Source organism: Perna viridis, chromosome 10 (assembly GCF_037379345.1).
Source record: "Perna viridis isolate PV_CMFRI_1.1 ecotype Kerala chromosome 10, ASM3737934v1, whole genome shotgun sequence".
NCBI classification, from domain to species: Eukaryota; Metazoa; Mollusca; class Bivalvia; order Mytilida; family Mytilidae; genus Perna; species Perna viridis.
In genome coordinates, this window is record NC_142454.1 from 18873861 (window position 1) to 18896709 (window position 22849).

Here is a 22849-nt window from a genome sequence, read left to right on the forward strand (position 1 = left end):
ATACTGGGCATATCGCTATACATGTTTTATACAAGATACTATATTCAGATATATAAGTTACATTCCTCATAATTTAATAGTTTGGCAAAGACCTTGACAAATTCTAAGTAAGTTATTCCAATACCCACACCTATTTCAAGCGGGATAATTCATTGGTAAAAATACTTCGGCTAAAAGTAGTGTGGTTTAAAGTTCACGATCTTGTTCATTGATCAGGTGATGGGTAAATTTATTTATATATAAATGCTATAGCGCAAAAGATAGTCTGTTGAACTGAATGGTACAATCAAACAAATCTGTTATAATACTATGCAATAAAGTAATACGCTGTACCGCTATAATTTTAGTTGAACTTTTCTTAATTGTATTTCTCCTTCATTTCAATTTTTTGTATAAAGACACCCTCGTTCTGATTCATAATTATAACCATTGGTTATACGTGTCTTTGATAAAGGAACCATTCATTGCCTCATTCAGCATCAGAAATTTTGTTTTTAATCTTGAACATGGTGGATTTTACACTGAAGAAGAATATCGCTTATCTAATATATTCAACTTAACCATCATTTGGTAATGTTGAACATATTTAGACGTTTATTTAATTTTTCGTAATGTATCTGTATCGTTTTTAAGATCCATCACGAGATTTTGTTATCATATTTAAGAAAGAAAATATACATAGCCATATATTTTGTCGTTATTATGGAAAATAAACGTTTGAATATTTCACCTTTAACGTAAAAAATTGGAAGTGATAATATTTCTTTATTAAAATTTTATGAAATTGTTGATAATTAGGATATATGTGATTCAAATATGTTTTAAATGTACTTAAAAAAATAATGAAATGATTGGATCCCAAGCTTTTTTGGTGTGTTGAATAAATTCAAATATACATGCTATTTATATACCTAAATTTTCAACTTATGATTTGAAACATTTAAAATATCTGTTGACTGAATTTGAAAAAAAGAGATAATAAAAAATTATTATAATTATTATAACTATTTTTATAATGTTCCCAAACGAAGTTGGGGACATACTATTTTATTGTCTCTCCACCCCCCCCCCATCTTAAACACAGGTGTTCAAGGTGTTTTCGGAAATTGCTGAATGAATATACAACAAAGTATATTTTCACGAATAGCTATTGTTTAAGTATTTTAAGCAAAATTCAGTATGCTGTACTTTTCGAAAAACATAGACCATGCCATACTTGGTTAAAAAATAGGATACCACCAGGTCTGTCGATTAGCTAGATTATAATTTAAAACAAAGTCGACTCTCTAAGGTTGCAACCGGCCACAAAAAAAAAAAAAAAAAAAAAAAAAAAAAAAAAAAAAAAAAAAAAAAAAAAAAAAAAAAAAAAAAATTAATAATAATAATAGTAATAAGTAATAACAAAAATAATAATAATAATCAAAATCAAAGAAGTTGCACATGTTACCATAAAGGAAATATGAAACATCCTGTTACATGTCCGCTGCGCGTAACACTTACATATAGTTTCGAAAGTGATTTTATTTTCCATACAGAACTTAGGTATGGCAAAATACATTGTTGACATCCCGCCTTTTATGGATTTTATGAATCTGTCAAACCACCGATTAAATACATCATTTAATTGATGGTTTAAGAAAGTAGAATGATTACTTTTAATATAAAATATAACCAAGCATTAATGCATATTCAAGTAGCATATTGAGTGGGTGCCGGTATAAGAAAAAGGAAGAATATCAATATGAAAAACGAGGGGAAGATTATGGATTGTATCAGCTAGTTTAGCCATATAAATGAGAACGCGTCATGGTCATACGATAACGAAAAAACACATGTCAAATTAACAGATATTAAAGCAGAGGGAATATATTAATATACTATGAGAATTTGAGACTAAGCAGGATGAAAGAGTAATTAAGGGGACCAAGATTCTAGCGGAAATCAAAAGAATATAGACCAAAGATAAGCAGACACAAACAACAGAAAACATGCAATAACCAGCATAACACCTACAAAGAAAACAAATGTGAATGAGCAACCCTGATACTACTAAGAACTGGTAACTTGGACCAGGTGCACCGGCAGAGTATTCGTTCTATACCTTTCTTGAAAGACTCGCCGAAATCTACATATTGAAGAAAAACATAGAAGTACCCATTTGTGCTTGTTTCAACTCTGTGTTTTTGACCCTGGCTATTGATTTTACTAGTATAAACGTTTATCTAAAAAGTAATCTCAATTTCATTTTGTCGAAGTGAATGGAGTTGACAGTTCCATTATGTAACGTTTCTTAATTCAGAATTATAAGCTTTTTGGTTCGGTTTAGAATTAAATTACTTAAATTACGTTTTACCATTATATTGTGCAACCGCATTGCCGTACGTAAATTATATAAATGGGCCGTAAAAACGAATAAAAAGAGGCCAATTAAACAACAAATTTTCCAGTACTAAGCATAAAACTCGTATCATTATTTCACTAATTGGACAAGTCGATACTCTGATAAATATTTCAGAGAAACCCGTGAATTTGAAGTCGTAGATCTCATGATTTGTGCGTTGCATGTCGAATCAATTTTGTACAATTCTATCACTTTTCATTTTAGTAACTATGGTAACGAATTATTTAATTCCCGACGCAAAAGTTTTATTTTGTTTCTGTTAGATAATGGATCAGCAAGAATGTAAGAAATAGAAGTCATTTACCGAACATTACTTTCCGAAAACTATTTCCTGACTATAATATCGACCTCGCAGACGTACATCATGGATATAAAGTAAACTTTTGACAAGTATAGAATTATTGCATAGAGAAATAATAATATGGAGATGTTAAACCTGACGTTTTCATTAAACCACTCACTTCACTATATTATTCTAGTATTCAGTAAATAATTAACAATGTAAATGTATGAATAATATGTTATTTTTATATTTAACAATTGAATTGTCGGAAAAAAAAACAGGTAATAAACATAAGACTAAAGTAGAAGTTTTGGAACTTACACTTAGATTTAAAATACAACCTTTTATACGCAACTTCATGGGACACGTCAAATGTCTATTTAGTGCTCTATTGGATTCGCATGAAAAATTAAGATCGGATACAAATTTTATATTCTTATAAAATTACAATCGAAGGTGAAATCTATAGTCAATATTTCATATAAATATAATTAACTGCTTTCACTATAAACAAAATATATATGAACCAGATTGATTTCGTTTGGCTTCAAACATTTAAAGAACAACGAAATATGTTTTGTTGGTTTAAATATTTGCTTTAGAAGACCTTTCTTTCATTTTCTTTTTTTTCCGAGTTGGTCATTTATTTTTGCTATTTGTAATGTATTAGTTTGGTTATTTTATGTTCATTGTTGTGTGTGCCTGTTTTCCATGTCTACTCATTGTCCCTGAATTACATTCGATTGATTTCTGCTAGAATCATGGTTCTCTTAATTACTCTTTCTTCCTTGTGTTTGGAATATACAAACTGGAAGACTGTATAAGTCTGGATCTATTTTTAAAAAGTTTATTGAATCAAACATCGAAAAAAGCTGTTTTATAGTTGAACCAAAACATAGAACTTATAACCGAAAACTTCTATTCGGAAACGTCTATTCGGAAACAGGCAACCGGAAAACATGTTTTGATTATATTCAAATTTCATGTAGAATTCTTTTTCTCCTTTGAGCGATGCTAGCTACAGTTTTTTTCAGCGTCCTTTTTAAGATAACAAATACATACACAATTTTGAAGGTTAAGAATATGTATTTTATTTCAAAATAGTTTGACTTTTACAAATATGGCGAACTTTTTGAAAATAATTAATGTAATACTTTCAATAAGATATCTTTGCTGCAAACAAATCATACATTGCATTAGAAATGCCCATTTTCTTTAATGCTCATCTGTATTGATGGATTACCCCCCCCCAAAAAAAAAACAAAAAAACAAAAAAAAACAAAAAAAAAAACAAACAAACAAACAAACAAACAAACAAAAAAAAACAAAAAACAAAAAACAAAAAAACAAAACAAAACAAAACAAACAACAAAACAAACAAAAACAAATACAATTCAAAAACAAAAACAAAAAAACCAAAAAAGTTTTATCGACATATAAACTATATAAAAGTAGAATTGTTCAGTTTAACTTCCCACATATTAACTGTTATTAAAAAGAAAAGGTGATTAATGTTTGACTCGTACATGAGAAAAACTAATTTTGCAGAATAATATCAAACGATCCATATCTTTTTCAATGTAGAACTGTCAATGAGAGCTTGGCTTCATGCAAACATAATATTTATACAAATTATCTTTAGCATCAGTTGTTTCTTCAGATTGAAAGCTTAGTGTATTTGGCTTAGTGGGAATGTTATCCAAGAAAAAAAAGGAAATGATTAAACTCAAGTTTCTCCAGGGAGGAACGTATCCGTAGGATCGATCTAAGTTTCCACCATGCTTTTCGACAATAAAAAGAGTTATTTCGAATTTGATTACGAAGAAAATGACGTTCAGCTTAACCTGGCGAGATCGTTTCAATCGATTCGGGACATCCTTGTGCTTTCCAGTCTATTAGAGTAACACTGAAACAACGGAACATTAACTTATCAATTATATCAGCTTTGCACAGAGACTCCGATTTATTCACCATATCTAAGCTTTTATCCAAACTATACCGACAAACTTGTAAAAGCAATTAGAGTGGACGTTTTTCTGAATTAACGTTTGGAAAATGATATCTCCCCTGACGGAGCGTATAAATAATTATTGCAGTTGTTTGAGGTGATATAAGTTTTACACAAAATGTTTAGAAATTTCTTTTGTAAATATATTCTAATCCCTTTATGGAAGAATCCCAGCAATTAATGAGTATTTAACTACAATATCTTTTTCTTAATACAGATGAATTTGTTTTCATATACGGACAATTTGATTTTATTCCTTACGGGAAAAAGTTGCAATTCAATTTTGCAATACACAGCATTTAGGCAAATAAATTGATTACATATCTTCAAATTATAATGATAGCATGAAAACATAAGGAATGAAAATATTTTATAATATTCATAAATTGTACAATTAGTTGGAGTAAAATACCATTTACTGCATGAAATGAACAAGTCTTTAAGAGAAAAAGAGAAAACAATGCTGATACTATACCTATAGTGCACACAAATACTGACATCATATCCATACAATATCTATGACCATAAGTTGTTGAGGAGACATAACATCAAACCGTTTTATAATCGTGTGCTCCAACACAAATGAATATATGATAGCAAAACATTAAAAAATGACGGGTGGTACGTCTAAGGTGTGATTAACGGGTGGTACATCAAAGGTTATATAAAACAGGTAAAACCCTATAAAATCGAAAAACCTTCTTCTCAAGGTAAACGTTTATAAAGGTGGCTGGACGTTATTTACATTGCTATGATTAAAAAAAGTCTGAATGAAATAATATTAATAAATTGATGTAACGTATGTATAATATTGTTCACGAAGGCATGTGTTGAAAAGTTAACGAATGTATGTAAAGTAATTATACATTCTTTTTTTATAAGAAAAGGTTATTCATCTCAATATTACAAAACGGATTCATCTCCAGAATCAAAGAATGGTTGTCAGTAATAAGATTTGACAGTACATGTAGTGGGACAACGCTTGACCAATTTCATTCGTCAATCTAAAGTAAACTATGCTTTTATAGGATCCTGGATAGGTTACATGTATCTTAATTATTCCTTCAATTTTGACTATAAATTATCACGCTTGTTCTTCGTGGAGTTTCCTGTACAATTGAGCTAAGAATTTTTATTATACATATCTATCGTTTCAGTATGTGAACTCTTAGAAAACGATGTTTATGGAATACTTGGAGCATTCCAATCCTGTGCCTTATCTACCATACAGTCGTATACAGATACCTTTAAAATTCCATTTATATCGCTAAGCATGCCACAAGAGACGTCGTCGGCGGAACCATATCAGTTGTACATCAGACCAGCTTATATTGAAGGTCTATTGGATGTCCTATACAGAAAAGGATGGACCAAAGTCTATTATATATATGAAACAGATGAAGGTATTTCTTGTCTTGACTTTTCAAATTTCTTACGTCAAGTGAATAAATTACGAACTTTATTTTGCCATAAGCGATTGAAAAGAATTTTAAATACTGAATCTTTTTTATCATGATATTGATACCGATGAAGATTCAGTTTCCAGAAAATGTTACTACAAAGAAAAACTTTATAACTCGATAGAAGCTTATTTCTAAAATAATTAATTTTACACAGGCTAAGGTAATAATGTTCTACGTATAATATGCTTGAAATAAAAATCTAGTCTGTAATTGTACAGGGTAAATATACTCGTGGAACAAGGCTTGTTTTCCATTAACCGGTACAAACCAACTGTCACTAATTCTACTTCCGGTTTGTCCGGTTCGGCGACTGAGGCGATACACTGGGTATGAACCAATAACGGAACACGTATCTATGGTTCAAGTGGAACGAACCGTATAATGGAAAGCATTACTTGTACTTCCCATGCAGATAAGAAACTTCTGTTCTCAATAATACTGTGCACAATGCAACTACAAATAAATTTAAAAAAAAACAAAACAAAACAAAACCAAAAAAAAATAAACAAACAATATTGGAAAGAAAAATTATAAACGGAAAGAAAGACCCTCTTACAAAATTAGCAAAAAACAAGAAAATCTATAGTATTTCATTTGTATATCAATTGTAGGTTAAGGAGGTAGACCTAGGGTAAGGGACACAATTCTTACAAATCATTGTAGCGTTTGTATTCACAACTTTACATCAGTCTTATATCAGCATCGAAGTAACTCGGACTGATTTCATTCTGTTTCAAAGGACAACTTAAAGTCTTTGGTGAAATTGAATATGATACAACCATATCACTGATTGAAAGAGTTATTTCCATTACCCTAGGTCTACCTCCTTAAGGTTCGAGAACACGATTGATGTGTCGTTGTGCATTTCAACAAAACCATTTTGACACAAAAAAATTCAAACCCATCGTACTCAATAAAAACTTCACCAATATGGAAACATGTATGAAAGCAGATTTGATCATTGCCCTACATTTCTACAGTAAATACTAAGCAATTACGTTTAGGAAAGCAGAGGAAAAACAATCAGGAAGAAACCCAATAAAAATGAACTATATTCGTATATATAAAGGTATTAATTTGTGATCTCGTACCTTAAGTGCTTGAAATTGATATATGATAACAAAAACAAAACCTGCAATAAATCAACAACTTACAAACGTATTTTAAGTAAAGTAACATATCTGAATTAATATGAGGAACTAATGACCATAAAACACACTTTTTGTATCAGGTCTAGTTAGATTGCAGCAGTTATTTCAGAAGATCAATGCAAGGGAGATAAATCTAGACATTGTAGTAAAAAGAATCGATACTGTCGCACATGGTCACCAAGAGCTAAGAAAAGAATACAACACAGAGATAAAGGAGGATTTACGTATATTTCTGGATCTGTCTATAGAACGTTCTCAGGAGCTGATAACCGCTATTGTACGTTCACAATAGTTTTTTTTTCTAAATTTCACAATCGTTCAAATGTAATATATTTAACAAGATTGATTAACAAATAAATTTATTCTTAAATGTTAAAAAAAAATTGAGTTAAGAAAACGATACTCAAAACGTAAATGTACTCGCACAATACTTTCTTATATGCCTGCAACAGTCTTAAAATTTCCGTTGGTGCTTATTGTACGAAAAGTTGAATTACAAATCGGGAAATCCGAAAAAAAGTAATGAATAGTAAATGTGGCATACATTTAATATGGAACGATATTTTGTATTGGTTTGCCGATTGCATTCAGCCTTGACTAGTAATGTTTTTTTTCTTAGAAAAATGATAGAGATATTAGCAACTACAGGTTTCACTTTCTATTGGTTGACTTGGTAAGAAACGTATTATATAAAAATAACTGTGGCAATAAAGACCAATTTATTAAATATATTTTCGCCATATTTCGAAACTGTTTTGCAACTTTCAGAGCTATAGCTTGCTTTTAAGATAGACTCAGCAGAAAAAAATAGTAGAAATAAATAAAAAAAAAAATTAAGACAAAATATATAAAACAAAAAACAAAACAAAACACAAACAAACAAACTGACGCTTTACCTCATACAAACTCATTGTTAGTGGTTTTATTTAATTTAAAGTTTATTAGTTATGTTGAACATTTTTTTTCTTCTTCTTATTTTGCATCATTTAAAGCTCATTCGATTAGCAATACGACTGAAACTAGACTGTTAGACGCTTAACGTTTACAAATATGCCTGTTTTAGGGAATAAAAGATATGAACTCGACAGTACTTTCAGCAGGAATGAATATCTCTGGATTCAGCTTAAAAAAGGAACATGAACTTAAAACATATTCTTCTTCTAACCAATATCGAACTGTAAGTACATAATTGCAAACTATAAATGCAAATGCATACAATTTCACAAAAAAAAAAAAACAAAACAAAACAAAACAAAATAAAAACATACAAAAACAAACAAACAAACAAACAAACAAACATAAAAAAAACCCAAAAAAAAAACTAACACAAATTTGCTTTCTAAATCAAACAATGAAAGTTTTTAATTTTCAAATTTGGCAAAATGTTGTAGACAGAATAGGGCACGATAGTTTCTATAAAACTACGAAACTGTACAGTCCGGTCTTTCACATGTAGCATAAGATTTTAACCATGTATTGACAAAAACTTGTTTAGCAATATACTTCGATTTGAAATAAACAGTACACATACTTTTTTCACAAATAGTCAAAAATGATAAAATGTTAAAAAAAACAATTCATTTTTACAATATCAAACAAAAATCTTCAAATTGTAGTTTGGGGATGTTCTGGTCCGTGATGCAGTTTTAGTCTTCCATCGAGCCCTTAAAAAGAAAGGTTCTTGGTCAAAGGAGACAGATACCCCTCGTAAATGTCGTGACAATGAGGGACTTATCAAATATAGACCGGGAAAAGCAGTGCTTGGTGAATTAAAGGGGGTAATTAGTTAATACTGTTTAAAATACTAAGCCTGCACTAATTTAATACATAATATTTTTCAATTCTTATTCATTCATTTAACTTAATGAATATTTTCATGTCTATAAATTATAAGAGATAAACAATGTGTGTTTAAATTTAGACATTCTTTATGGATGCCGCCTTAATTGAACTCTTTGAGACAGGGATTTGCTTTGTAAAACTAGGATATGTGGTATGATTGCCAATGAAAGCCAAGCAACAAAAAAATCAACTTCTGCAGGTCACCACACGGTCTTCAATGTTTGGCAAAACTCACACAATAAAGCAAGAAGGAAAAGGCCAAAAAAAAAAAATAATAATAATAATAAAGGGGAAACTTTTGCTTTTTTTTATATTCAAAATTCAAGCAAACACTTGCTAAAATATATCGATTATCCTGTGATATTTTAGGGTGAGTACAGTGGAATGAGTGGCTTAATAAAGTTTGATGATAATGGATGGCGAAAAGATTTTGAGCTACCCTTCCATGAAACTCGTATGAATATGGGAATTGCTAAGGTAAGTTAGCAATGTGTTAACTTCATACATAGCTGGTTACCATAATTCAAATCAGCCAAACTTTAGTTCATTGAGTTCGAATAAAATTTATCTTTACTAGCAAAAGAACCGTGGCATTTCCAATTGTGACTGCGGTTCTGTATGAAATTCTGCATTTTGTAAAGAATCAAGTTTTTGTTGTTCCTTTGTCTTTGATTTTTTAATAGCTATTTTACCAAATTGACATTAATTGTGTTTAATGGAAACGCAATATTTGAAAAATCCTCTCAGATGATGAAAGAAAGTAAAACAAATAAAATATAATGCACGATATTAGAAATCAGCAGAAAAGAACAACAATTGGTGCAATATATAAAATACAAGCATGTGTAAACAATACAAAATCCACTATGATGCATTTCTCTATATCAGAGAAAATCAGATCATCTTTCCAAATTCACATAATGAGTAAAAAGTAAAAAGACTGCATTGTATGTTGAAGGCCGGGATAAGACACTCGGCAGACAAGCACACTTCGATTTGACCATCGAGGGGATGTTTTACTCCGGGATAAGACACTTACCAGACAAGCACACCTCGACTTGACCATCTAAAGGTTGTTTTGTCAATTAAACCAAACTTAATGAAACTTCTTTATTCATTTTATTAAGATTTTCCCTATAAATTTTTATTGTTTATTTGTATAAAAGAACATTTATTTATTTTGAATTCTTTCAGATTGGAAACTACTACCCAAATAAACCTCCAGGTGACAGACTTTCATTGCATGAACCAGAAATTGTGATTGGGCCATCGTTGAATAATACCAAACAGCAAACTGTTAGGAGAATCGTGACTGTTGCGGTGACAATTAAAACTTTTAAATAAATTGTTCCCTTATGAGGCTTTGCAAGGGTTTTAGAATATAACTTTATACATGGAAGTTCGGTTAATTCAATAAATATTAAATCACGATGTTAATTTCAAGACTATTTTTTGTAATCATCAAGAAACTCTGTAAAACAAATTATTGTTTACGGTCAAATTAAAACTAAAGAAAGTATTATTCCTTTCAGTGCCTCATGTCCAACTATGATAGGTCTCACTTTGACGAAAATGTCAATGGAAAAAGTAAAATATCTTACATGGATCAAAGAATATGTAGCGTAATATGTGATAGTTGTCATATTCATGAATAAAGGAAAACAGAGTATGTTTTAGAGTTTTGTATGCCACATTTGAGACCTATTTCAAGTTGGACACTTCATGTTTGTATTATAATATAGAATTTGGCTAATACAAGTCGAAGATATAATTTGTTTTGGTAAAAGGTTTTGGATTTATATTTTCTAAATTTTGAAGAAAACAATTGCACGGCATATTCGAATTTTTAACAATAAATTCCTTCCTATATATTTCCCTAAGAAAAGTCACGCAAAACGAACTAGAAATAGTAAACTGTAAATATATTAATTTTTACAGTTGGTAAATTTAGCTGTATTTTGCAGATCCTGTATAATTAACATATTCTCGAGACTCACTTTTCAGGGTTTAAAATAGTGATTAGCGTTAAACAATTGTTACGAATGAATTTGGTGGTACTATTATTCTCGCTTTTCTCTCCATCTAGCTAAAACTAGGATACCGCAAGACTTAACAGCCTTACAGTTACTCATACAGATAATGTGAAAAGCGTTGCTTATTTGAAAAAAAAATCGAATATTTGTTAACGTCTGGTGTTAACCTTTGCTAGCAACCATTAGACGTTTGCCTTGAAAAAAAAGAGAAAAAAATGATTAATCAAAAATAAGAGCAGATGATCTTATTGGGATTTTGTTATCAGTCGCATCAAGGAAACATTGGTGTTTTTTATAACACAAAGTCATTTGAAATCAGACATTTTAGAGAATAATACATTTCATATCGCATTTACAAAATAATTTTCAGGAAGACCCGTACGTCATGTTCAACGAACCAAACGAAACTAAACGAAAATCAATACGGTGTGGAGTTGAAAACTTTCACGGATATATAATTGATTTAATTGATAAAGTAACACGGTACTTGAAAATCAACTATACTCTCTGTCTTGCAAAAGACGGTATATATGGAAAGAAACAAGAAAATGGAACATGGACAGGAGTCATAGGAGAATTGACAAGAGGGGTACGTTCTTAATATAAAATATGTATAGTTAAAACTTAAAAAGAAATAGAGGGTTCTTTCTACATATAATGATATAAAGGTTAATAAAAACGCATTAAATTAAATCTTCAGATTGTTTTGATATCAAGTTTTTTAGCTATAGCATGTACATTTAGTCGGTATAAGGATACAGTATCATGCCATGGTTTACAATGATTACATACATACATACATACATACATACATACATACATACATACATACATGTGAATGAGATTTATATGTGGTTGAAATGATGGGAATATTTCAAGACCTAATTTAAAGGCTTTTAACTTATACGTTAATTGTGACTTTTATCATCATTTAGACTGCAGATATAGCGTTCTCTGCCATGACCATATCATCAGAAAGAGAACGTGTTGTAGACTTTACCAAACCATTCATGAGTCTGGGAATCAGTATTATGATAAAGAAGCCAACTAATAAAAAAGCTAGCACCTTTTCATTTATGGACCCCTTGTCCTACGAGATATGGATGTGTATCTTGTTTGCTTATGTGGGCGTCAGTGTTGTTTTGTTCCTTGTCAGCCGGTTCAGTCCAACTGAGTGGCATGTTGAGAGTGATAGAACAATAAAAAACGATTTCACAATATCAAACAGTTTGTGGTATTCCTTGGGAGCTTTCATGCAACAAGGCTGTGATATAAGCCCGAAGTAAGTACTTTTCAATACGAATAATTGGAGTGGAGTGCATGTAGACAAATATACATTGGAAGTAATATTTTGAGATTCAAAGCTTTCGTATCGACATAACTGTTTTATACGCTCCCAAAGGGAGCGAACCAGTCTCAGTAGCGTTTTTAGTTAAGTTCAAAACATCATATTTTTTCCAAGATATGGATTGTCAAAACAGTCAACAGAGGACGCTCCAATGTTTACGAAAATACCATTACCCATAATGTCGTATGATTACCAAAACGACCCAAAGACATTTCGGACCACGACAATCGAACGAATAACCATGACTTGCGCAATAACGTAAATCTGTTATGGTTATATTATCAACTTGGTTCTGTATACTTATGGTAAGAAACAAACATCATTATCCGGTTTGAACCTGCATTTTCAGTAGCTGAAAACAAAGCATAATGGCAGCTTCATTTGCGTATACTTGTACATGTGCGATTGATGACCAAACCAGTCTCGGAAAATATTTGCTAGTATCGATAATTAAATACAAATCGAATCATAACTTTTCCAAGATAGGATTGGCCTTATAGTCAGCAGTATGGCGCCCGGATATTTACGAACATAACGTAATCAATATTACCCATAATTATCGGTCTTAAAAATTGCGAAACGAAATAAACCAAAACGAAACGAAAATAATCAATATAAGAAAGAATCGAAACGAATCAATTAAATAAAATGAATTAATTCGTTATAAAAACATAATTTAACTGTACAAAATGAAACAGATTGAAGCGAAACTAATTGCAATAAAAGAAATCTTTTAAGAGGTTTCGCAAATTTAAGAAGCATAATGTTATCCAGTGCCGCACGAATCGACCAAAAGACATTTCGGACCATGACAACCAATAATTCCTTATGAATGACAGACAATTCGGCAAATAGACATATCAGACTATGACAATTAGCATAATGGTTTTGGACAAATATGTATCATTACAAAATTTACCATACTTGAAGGTTAATATGGTATAGGCATTGCCTAAATCAGTGAGCACCGTGAGCTCTACCATACATGACAGTTATAAGTATAATATATCAAATCAGTGCATGGGGAATGGAGCAAGTTATCTTCATCAACATTTGTTTCTATATCACTTGACCGATAACCAAAACTGTCCACACTGTAGGGACAATTTTTATGCTCACCACAGGAGGTCACTGCAGTCTGTCTGCTTAGACCTTAACATTATATTGCTGACAGACATATTATTTTTCATAAAAGATTGATTTTATTTTAAAAAAATGATTTATTGATCTACTCATCAGCATTTATGATTATAAATGATATATTTATCATGCACTTTAATCTAATTATTGATAGCTAGATACTAAAAACGCATTTCAAATCAATTTCATCTTCCTTAAAGAGTAATCAAGGGAACCAAGGCTATAGCGATAATCAAAAGAATGTATTCCAGGGACAAAGACCAGACACGGAAAACAGAAATACACAACAAAGAACATAAAGTAACTAAAATCATACATACAAAGTAACAAAAGTAAATGAGCAACTCGGACTCCACTAAAAACTAGGAGCATGGACCAGATCCACGAGTTCATGATGACGACCATAAAACTTTTGTAGTGATGACTTCAATCTTGTAGCAACATAACCCTGTTCCAGAAGCCTATTTGTTAGAGTTCTAGCGCGATACAAAAAGTCTGCGTAGTTTCGGCAAGCTCTGGCATAACGTATGAGTTGTCATACGCAGAAGCCGAAGGGATGTTGCCACAGATGAAAGGAAAGTTGACAATTCTGAATGAAAAGTCATCACGTTTGTCGTAAAGTTTGGTCAATAGTTTTCCTTTACCATCGATTTCTAAGTGTAGGTCAAGATATGATGCTGACTTCACAGTGTCTGTAGTATCCTTTATCTCAAGTTCTTTTTGGTAGATGCGATGTATCAAATCCCCGAAATTAGGATTGTTAAAAGATAATACGTCATCTATATAGCGGAAACTGAGATTAAAGGATCTCGCCAATGAAGGGATCGGTGCATGATGTCTAGTAAACATGAAATATGCAGAAAATACCTCTTTTGTCAAGATCGAGTTAATAATTTGCAATCTTAGAACTTTATCCATCAATGTTTACAAAAATGGATATTGATAATATTCTAAAATAAAAAAAGAGTTTAATTTGAAGATAATGGAAAAGTTATGCATTACAATTTAAGTTGCATAGAGAATTACTAACAATATATATAAATATATTGGGGGGATGCGCACAGGCGCGCAGTAAAAATGGTTTGATATTAAATATGACATATTCTTCTACAGTGGGTGAAATGTGGATATCCTTTGTGGTAAAATTAGATAGAAATTAAAGTTTCAACCTAACAGCGCCAAAATATATCCCTGACAAACCATGTTTTGCAATTTAGGGGGGGTGCACGCCCGCCACGCCCCCGCCTGAATCCGCCCCTGTGTATGGAGAGGATATATATAGGCCTTGCCTGCTATCCAATCCTATTCAAGTTATTTACTGAATAAAATATGTTTAAAACATCAAATCAGAGCTGACAATTATTATCAAAGTTGCTTTTTATTAATGTTTTTTTCGGGAGCGTTAAAAGGTTTCACCTTCATCATATATATAGTTATCTGGTTTTAACTATTTTTACCATGAATTAATCGATGAATTTAAACATGTATCTTACTATTATTCCCTAATCATGAGTAAGTTCCCTTAAAAAAACGGAAAACAATTAATAAAACATGTTAAACACTGTTTTAGAAAACAGACGTTTTGGATTAATAAGAAAAACAATTTACAACATTTAATTAACTATCAGTTGAAAAATGTTTTTTTTGTAGATCAGTTTCAGGTAGGATTGTTGGTAGCGTTTGGTGGTTCTTTACTCTCATCATTATATCATCCTATACCGCCAACCTAGCTGCTTTTCTTACTGTTGAGAGAATGAACACACCAATAGAGTCGGCTGAGGATCTTGCAAAACAAACCAAAATTCAATATGGCGTATACGAATATGGAACGACAGCAGATTTCTTCAGGGTAAATCATTTTACTATGATATTGGTTAATAAAAATATTAGAGGTTTTAGTTCAACAACATGAATTCATACCAAAAGAAAAAAAATCAAATGTTTTTGTTTAATGAAGATGTAATTCACATCTCTTCAGACATGTTCGTGATGATACTGGAAAGCCATACAAATAGTTGCATTATCTACATATTATTATTTGGACTTGTTTAATTCTTTGTACCTTAACTATATGTGTTAGAGTGTACAAGTTTCAACCGAATTCAATGTCAATTTCAGCTATCAAAAGTAGCCGTTTATGAGAGAATGTGGGCGTACATGACATCAGCTAAGGATGTTTTCGTGAAATCCACGGAAGCCGGGAAAGCTAGGGTTCGATCTTCCAACGGCAAATATGCTTACCTGATAGAATCGTCAACAAACGAGTTTATTAACAGCAGGAAACCTTGTGATACAATGAAAGTTGGCAGTAACCTTGACTCCAAAGGTTATGGAATTGCTACACCCATTGGTTCAGATTTAAGGTAAGTTGATTATAGATTCATTATAAGGAAGTTCTTATGTGTGCTAAGTTCAAGAATCCTTGCTATCAGTTCTCTGCAACAATGTAACAATTATTAGCATGTAGTATAATGATTCAAAACATATTTTATATATGGGTATGAATTTAAGTGTGCATTTAACCATTTGACAATGAGTACTCAAAAATTATGTTAGTAACACAATATCGAGGTGAAATTAAGATAATTATTTTGTAAAACGGGTCATAAACTTTATTTTGAAAGTAAATTCAATTAACAAATATTATATTTCCAACTGTGCATGCACATTACAATACATTAATATGGACGTCACACGTCCTATATATGTGTAGAATATAATTATTAATGGTTAAAAATATTCTGACAGTAGTGACGGTTGTCAAAACGAAAATAGACAAATGCACAAGTGCGGAGGCCCTGTAATGTCTTTTAATAGTCGTTTGATTTTTTTTTGCTTATTTAAGGCAGCGTTAATGATTGTATCATCAACATGGCTTCTGTATACTTTTGGCTAGAAAAAAACATCAATATCCGGTTTGTACCTTCAGTCAGAGCAGTTTCATGTGCGTATACATTGTGAATGCGTATTGTGGATCAAACTAGTATCGTAAATTATTCGCTAGATTCGATGAATAAATACAAATCGAAGATATGAATGGCCAAGACAGTATACAGCATGGCGTCCAGATGTTGTTACGAAAATGACGGAATCAGCGTTACTCGTGATTCTTGGGTGCTTGAAAGGTGCAAACGATTATGAAACTAAATGAAACTAAAAGAATCGGTAACAAATTAATTGGAACGAATCAACTCGAAAGAAAATGAATAAAAATGAATTAGAATCGAAAAAAAGTCCAAAGAAATCGAAACAGAATAATGCCAAACCAACAAAAAATAAATTTAATCTTTAAAGATGTTTCGTATTTCATAGTTAGAGCGACCAAAAGACATTTTGAACCATTACAATTCGGACCATGTATTAAGACAATTGACGTACACGAGGAAGAGGAGTTAATTAAAATTTCTAATATGACGTCTTCATACCGTCAAACAGTACATGTCGGTACAACCCCACCTTTAGCACATACGCACTATCTCTTTTCTTTCGCTGTCGCTTCGAGACAAAACACTAATTTAATAGCGTTCACGCGATGATTTAAATACTGAGAGGTTATCTCATCGAAATCAATTATATAAATACACACATTTATCACTTGCGATGACATAAATATTCAAACTTAATCCAACGTCAATACGGGAGAGCTTGAACGGAACAGCCGTAATTTTTGCTACGCCTAGGGAAATTTTTGTCACCAGAATTACCGTATTTGTCATATTAGAAAAGAAGTAATTCCTTGCAGGGGTAAATTTGTATTCATTTTAACATGGGTTTGGCATTTATATTCTCATTTAACACAGCGCTGTCGCTCGGTGTTAAGTAATCGAATATAGATGAAGTACCCATCTTAAAAAGAGTACAAATCTACCCCTCCACGAATTATTTCTTTAATATCATTGGTTGTATAGAAATGTATTTAGTTTTCTCAGAAGAAAGGCTAATAGTTTGAAGGCACATATAGAGCACCGTCCATCGTAGGCAGAGCCGAAAATCAAATTAGATTGCCCATAAACGTTACGGTTTCTTATGTATCTTGTTTTAAGGGACCAGCTAACCCTAGCTGTTCTGCACTTAAGAGAAAAGGGAGACTTACAGTCATTGAAAAAGAAATGGTGGGATAAACGTTCAGAATGTGGAGATCAAAACGCAGCACTGGTAACGTTTGCATTGTTGTTATTTTTATTTCACATTAAACAAAATGTATATATACACAAGATATATTGTGTTTGTGGTTTGTGTTCATTAACGAATTTATTTGTCCGATTTTCCTTTTAAAATTATCATATTATTTTTTCGAAATCATGAGTTTTCTGAAGAAACACCTTTGTTTCGTGAAAAGTTTGTTTTCGGTCATATTTTCGTTTTCCAGAATCCAACATACAATGTATCTGCAGTTTTCAATGGAAACATATTTTACAATAAAGCATTTAGCGCAAGGGATAGTAGTAAATATTTTGCGAGCCATCTCATGGCGACTTTAGTCTCAGAAAATGATTTCGAATACATATCACATTAGATTCAAACGAATAAAAAAACTTTGATATATGTATGATTTCAATGGTTATTTTAGTACTTCGCACACATGTGTACTCTTAGACGAAAGACATATCTACACGTAAATAAAGATTAATTAGTTAAACACTATTGATATGTTGTCTAAAAGAATACATAGAAAATAGAAAATAACTTCATTTGTAACAGGATGGCAGTGAAGCAGAGTTGAAATTGCACAACGTAGCTGGAATATTCTACATTTTGATAGGTGGACTTAGCCTGTCTGTTATCATAGCTGGTCTAGAGTTTCTATACAGGTCAATTGTTGATTCTAAAAAGACTAAGGTAAAGACAATTCAACTGGAAAAAAGGTTAAACTTTAATTATAATTTTATAACTATGGAGTTCTACAGAAAAAAGGAAGACACCTAAATTATAACAATTATATGAAAATAAGACGAAAATAAACCAGTTCTACATGTCCAATACAAAGAAATGGCACAAATATCGCGTACCAAATTACGATCATAATTAGATAAATATGAATGTGATCCGTCGGGTAAAATGTTTAATGTCATAATAACATCGAATACAAAAATTGGATGATTTAAAAATTTCCTATCGATAAATATGAAGATCTAATGAAACCCCTGCATTCAGAGTTAAAGTAACACAGTTTCGAAAAATAGAAGTATTTACACAGCATAGTGTTCTAAAAACAGAAAACATAATTCTTTCATCAACAAAGTAGACGAAAACTTTGCGTTTCAAGGGAATCAAGATTCTAGCGAAACTCAAAATAATCTAATCCAAAGGCAACGACCCAACATGGAAAACAGACAAACACAAAAAGAACATAAAGTAACTAAAATAATAAATACAAAGTAACAAAAGTAAATGAGCAACTCGGGCTCCAGTAAACACTTTGAGCATGGACCAGGTACACTGGTAGGGTAAGCATCCTATGCTCTTCTAGAAACACCCGCCTTTGTTGTTCATAAAAAGTGAAGTCCGCTCAAGACAAACGAGGAAAGGAAAACTATGACACGTTGAACAAATCAGTTTTCATGGTGCAGATGGATACACCGTAACGATCCACGAGCTCATCATGACGACCATTAAACCATAATGTAGGGATGACTTCAATCTTGTAGCAACATAACCCTGTTCCAGAAGCCTAATTGTAAGAAGTCTAGCGTAATACAAAAAGTCTGCTTAGTAACGCAAGCTCTGGCATAACGTATGAGTAAGAGGTGCTAAAAGGGATGTTGCGACAGATAAAAGGAATTCTGACAATTCTGAATGAAAAGTCATCATATTTGTTGTAAGTTTTGGTCAATTATATTTGGGTTTACCATCGATCTCTAAGTGTAGGTCAAGATGTGAGCCTGATATGAGCCTGACTGTGAAGTATCCTTTATCTCATGTTCTTTTGGGTAAATGCGATGTATCAAATCCCCGAAACTAGGATTGTTTAATGATAATACGTCATCAGTATAGCGGAAACGGAGATAAAAAGGTATAGTATGAAGTCAACCTCATAAGGGTGAATGAATAAGTCAGCAAGTAAAGGAGCCCATTTTATTTCGATTGGAATGCCGACCGTATGTTGGAAAAACCCGTCCACCAAACTGGACAAATGTGTTGTCGATCAAACATTACAGTATTTTGAGTATGAGTAATCTCTATCAAGAACTATATTTGTATCTAGGTGTACCATCTTTTTTAAAACTTCATGACAATGAAATATTACATTTAAATGCAATACATTCTATTTCATAAATGTTATTGACTCATTGAAATAAGCAATTATTATCCAAAACATTCTGAACTAGTTAATGAAATTCTCAATGCAAAAATAAGCATAAGCATTTTGTTTCTATTTTACGTTTTCATATAACATGAAAGTATATGATTGTGATTAAATACAGCAAACATTTGGAACTATAGTTAGAAACAAAGCTCGCCTTTCTTTCCGTGGGTCAATGGACTCTGGAAATCCAGAATCTACAACTCCTCTGAAAAAGTCCGGATCATCAGGAACGGTAAGTTTAAAGTAAAAGACAAGATGCTTATTAAACAAAGACATATGTCTATAGATAATAATGGTAGTTCTAAGAAACATTTAATTTTTCACCTTATACAGTTTATAGATTTGCGCTTGAAATGATTACGTCTGATGTTGACAGAATTCGCTGTTATTCAAAACTTGAAATAAAGCACGTTAATTTGATAAAATTTGCTAGTAACGTTTAATTTTTAGTTTCCGCAGCAGACGTTTGATTGATTAACAACACTTTTTGCATCATGAAAATGTCACTTTGTATAGGAAAAAAATAGACACATATAGTGTGAAAGTACTTTAATTCGTGGATACCAATTTTTGTGAATTAGGAAAACAGAAGTTCGTGGAGTTTTGAAATCGTTCTTTTGAGCTTTTTAGTATACACATCAATAGGATTCTCCTTTCTTTGTTTTATTTGGAACCGAATTTCGTGGTTTTGTCTACCACCGAACAATATTACTTTCACACTGGTAGAAACAAAACACCACACAATTATTCTATCTTTCTTAAGAATGGATGTTACATTTTGTGTGTGTTAAAATTGCTTTAGAAAACGCACAACATTTTAAAAGTGTTACGAAGTCTTGAAAACGTTAGTTTTTGTGTATGATGAAATTGATCTCTCATTTTTCAGTACACATACACAGGACCTACACAACTGCCTGGTTTTGACCCATATGTTGATACTAACACCCATACTCAAGTGTGACAGAGATGTGATTTACAATCATCGATGAATATATGCAGGTAGCTTCTGAACAATTTTTCGAGTTGTGAAATGTATACTCTTGATTAGAAAGTTGTAAAAAAGAATGTTTTTGAGTGTATTTGTTTTTCATGATTTTCAACGTACAAATGCTTTTGTTAGTGTTAATGGTTTATTCGTGTCAAGCAAAAAGATATTTATTTCTGTCAGTCGCATATTTTACATATATTTATGGATATTTTTTTAATCAGAAATTGTAACCGGTGTGTATATAGTAAATGTCAGTATAATGAAAGGTGAATAGAACATTTATGGGAGATTTGGAGTTTCAGACTATGGATTCATATTTGACTCCTGATTATTTGATGTCTGATGTGTAAACAGATACTGGTTGCGAGACGTGTCGCAGATTGTTAACCCAATGTAAATTCGAATATGTATAAATTAGACAAGGATTATTTTTGTGAAAGTGTTTGACTGTTTTTACACAATGTACAAGCACATTCCTTAACAATCAATCAATTAAAAAACACTATGTTCATGCAGTCATTATCTATTATCTAGAAAACAGATTTTTTACTGAAACAAAAAACGTTGAGAGAAAAGTGGCCATCAAACCAGCTTACACCTAAAAATATAACTTTCAACTATGTGAACATTGTACATATAATTGTTGATATAATTTTCCTAAATTCGTGAAACAAAACTTTGCTAAATGCAACTACTTATGTGTTTCCAATGTTAAAATAGTCCCTAATAAACCAACAAAAGACTTTAAAATGGTAGTGCACACATGTATTGGTGTGACTTTTCGTAGCCATATATATAATCGTTTTAAATATGTCTTGCACTGCTTCTTAATTAGGTGTTGTTTAAAACCTTCGATGACACTTGCATATTTTAATAATGTACCAATATTACTGTTCTTTTTGTGTTTTACATTACAACTCGTTGCTGGTACGATGATGTTCTGTTGAAATATATTTCATCCCTCAATTAAGTTGAAATACATATTTGATTTGAAATTTGCAATTATGTCATCTTATCCAACTGCTGATTGTTTAATAAAAATGTATTAATTTAAACTCACATTTTATGCATTATGTACACAGGCAAAATTATTTCACATGATTTTCACAAGAATTTCACATGATTTTCACCTGAGTTGAGCAAATAAATTAAGTGACAGAGTTCACGTAAAATTCGGGTAAATGGAGCCTTCAAGTGAAATTCCTACGTGTTCCCGCGAAATTCGTGTTTAGTGAATTTCACATGAAAATCATGTTAATTTCATGTGAATTTCACATGAATTTCACGTGAAAAATATTTGCCTGTGTATCATGTTGAAATTTTACTGTATTTTTAGCATATTGATCCACTTTATCTGTGCTAAAATTTACAATAATTTGTATTTCCTAATTACATATAACTTACAGTGCATGTCATATAATGAATTGTTCATATCTAGAGCTGTGAATTAAATGTTTGTTCGTAGTTCAATGTTTTAAATTATCATTTGTATTTTCTGCATATTCACTGATGTCTCACCCAGTTCATATGCCCTTGATTGTTTAAAAAAGTGTATTTGTTGTTGTTTCTTAACTTTTACTAGATAAAATTGTCTGTTTATGATTTTTTTTTCATATATGTTAAACCAGATAAGCTTATACAGCGGGATAAATTTGAACAACTGACAGTACGTTTTGTTTTGTTTGCAAAACAACAGGACGATAAAAGGAAACAATAGCAATACAAAAAACTGGACAATGGGATACCATTTAAGTTGATATTTAACATTCAGATGATGAGCAAGGTTAATATTCCAAGGCAGAGTTTCCATACTGAGTTTTCCCTAAAATATTCCATTTCAAATAATCTGATTGGTCAAGAATTGAGTTGAAGAAGAGAACATCAA

General features: G+C 31.4%; 1 protein-coding gene across 2 annotated transcripts in view; it reads left to right on the plus strand.

Moving 5' to 3' along the window:
* Positions 1 to 22429, plus strand: part of LOC148604833 (glutamate receptor-like) — a 29002-nt gene extending 6573 nt beyond the window's left edge. Inside the window, exons 3-17 of one of the 2 annotated variants that reach the window (XM_088549275.1) lie at positions 5850 to 6095; positions 7387 to 7583; positions 7926 to 7979; positions 8370 to 8483; positions 8923 to 9084; positions 9518 to 9625; positions 10343 to 10468; positions 11552 to 11770; positions 12117 to 12463; positions 15320 to 15518; positions 15788 to 16032; positions 17713 to 17824; positions 18371 to 18508; positions 20095 to 20208; positions 20863 to 22429. In XM_088549275.1, the coding sequence (XP_088405401.1) occupies positions 5850 to 6095; positions 7387 to 7583; positions 7926 to 7979; positions 8370 to 8483; positions 8923 to 9084; positions 9518 to 9625; positions 10343 to 10468; positions 11552 to 11770; positions 12117 to 12463; positions 15320 to 15518; positions 15788 to 16032; positions 17713 to 17824; positions 18371 to 18508; positions 20095 to 20208; positions 20863 to 20937 (2456 nt within the window). In that variant the 3' untranslated portion in view covers positions 20938 to 22429. The remainder of the gene's footprint in view (positions 1 to 5849; positions 6096 to 7386; positions 7584 to 7925; positions 7980 to 8369; positions 8484 to 8922; positions 9085 to 9517; positions 9626 to 10342; positions 10469 to 11551; positions 11771 to 12116; positions 12464 to 15319; positions 15519 to 15787; positions 16033 to 17712; positions 17825 to 18370; positions 18509 to 20094; positions 20209 to 20862) is intronic. The other variant, XM_088549277.1, reaches the window with a different exon arrangement.
* The last annotated feature ends 420 nt before the right edge of the window (positions 22430 to 22849 follow it).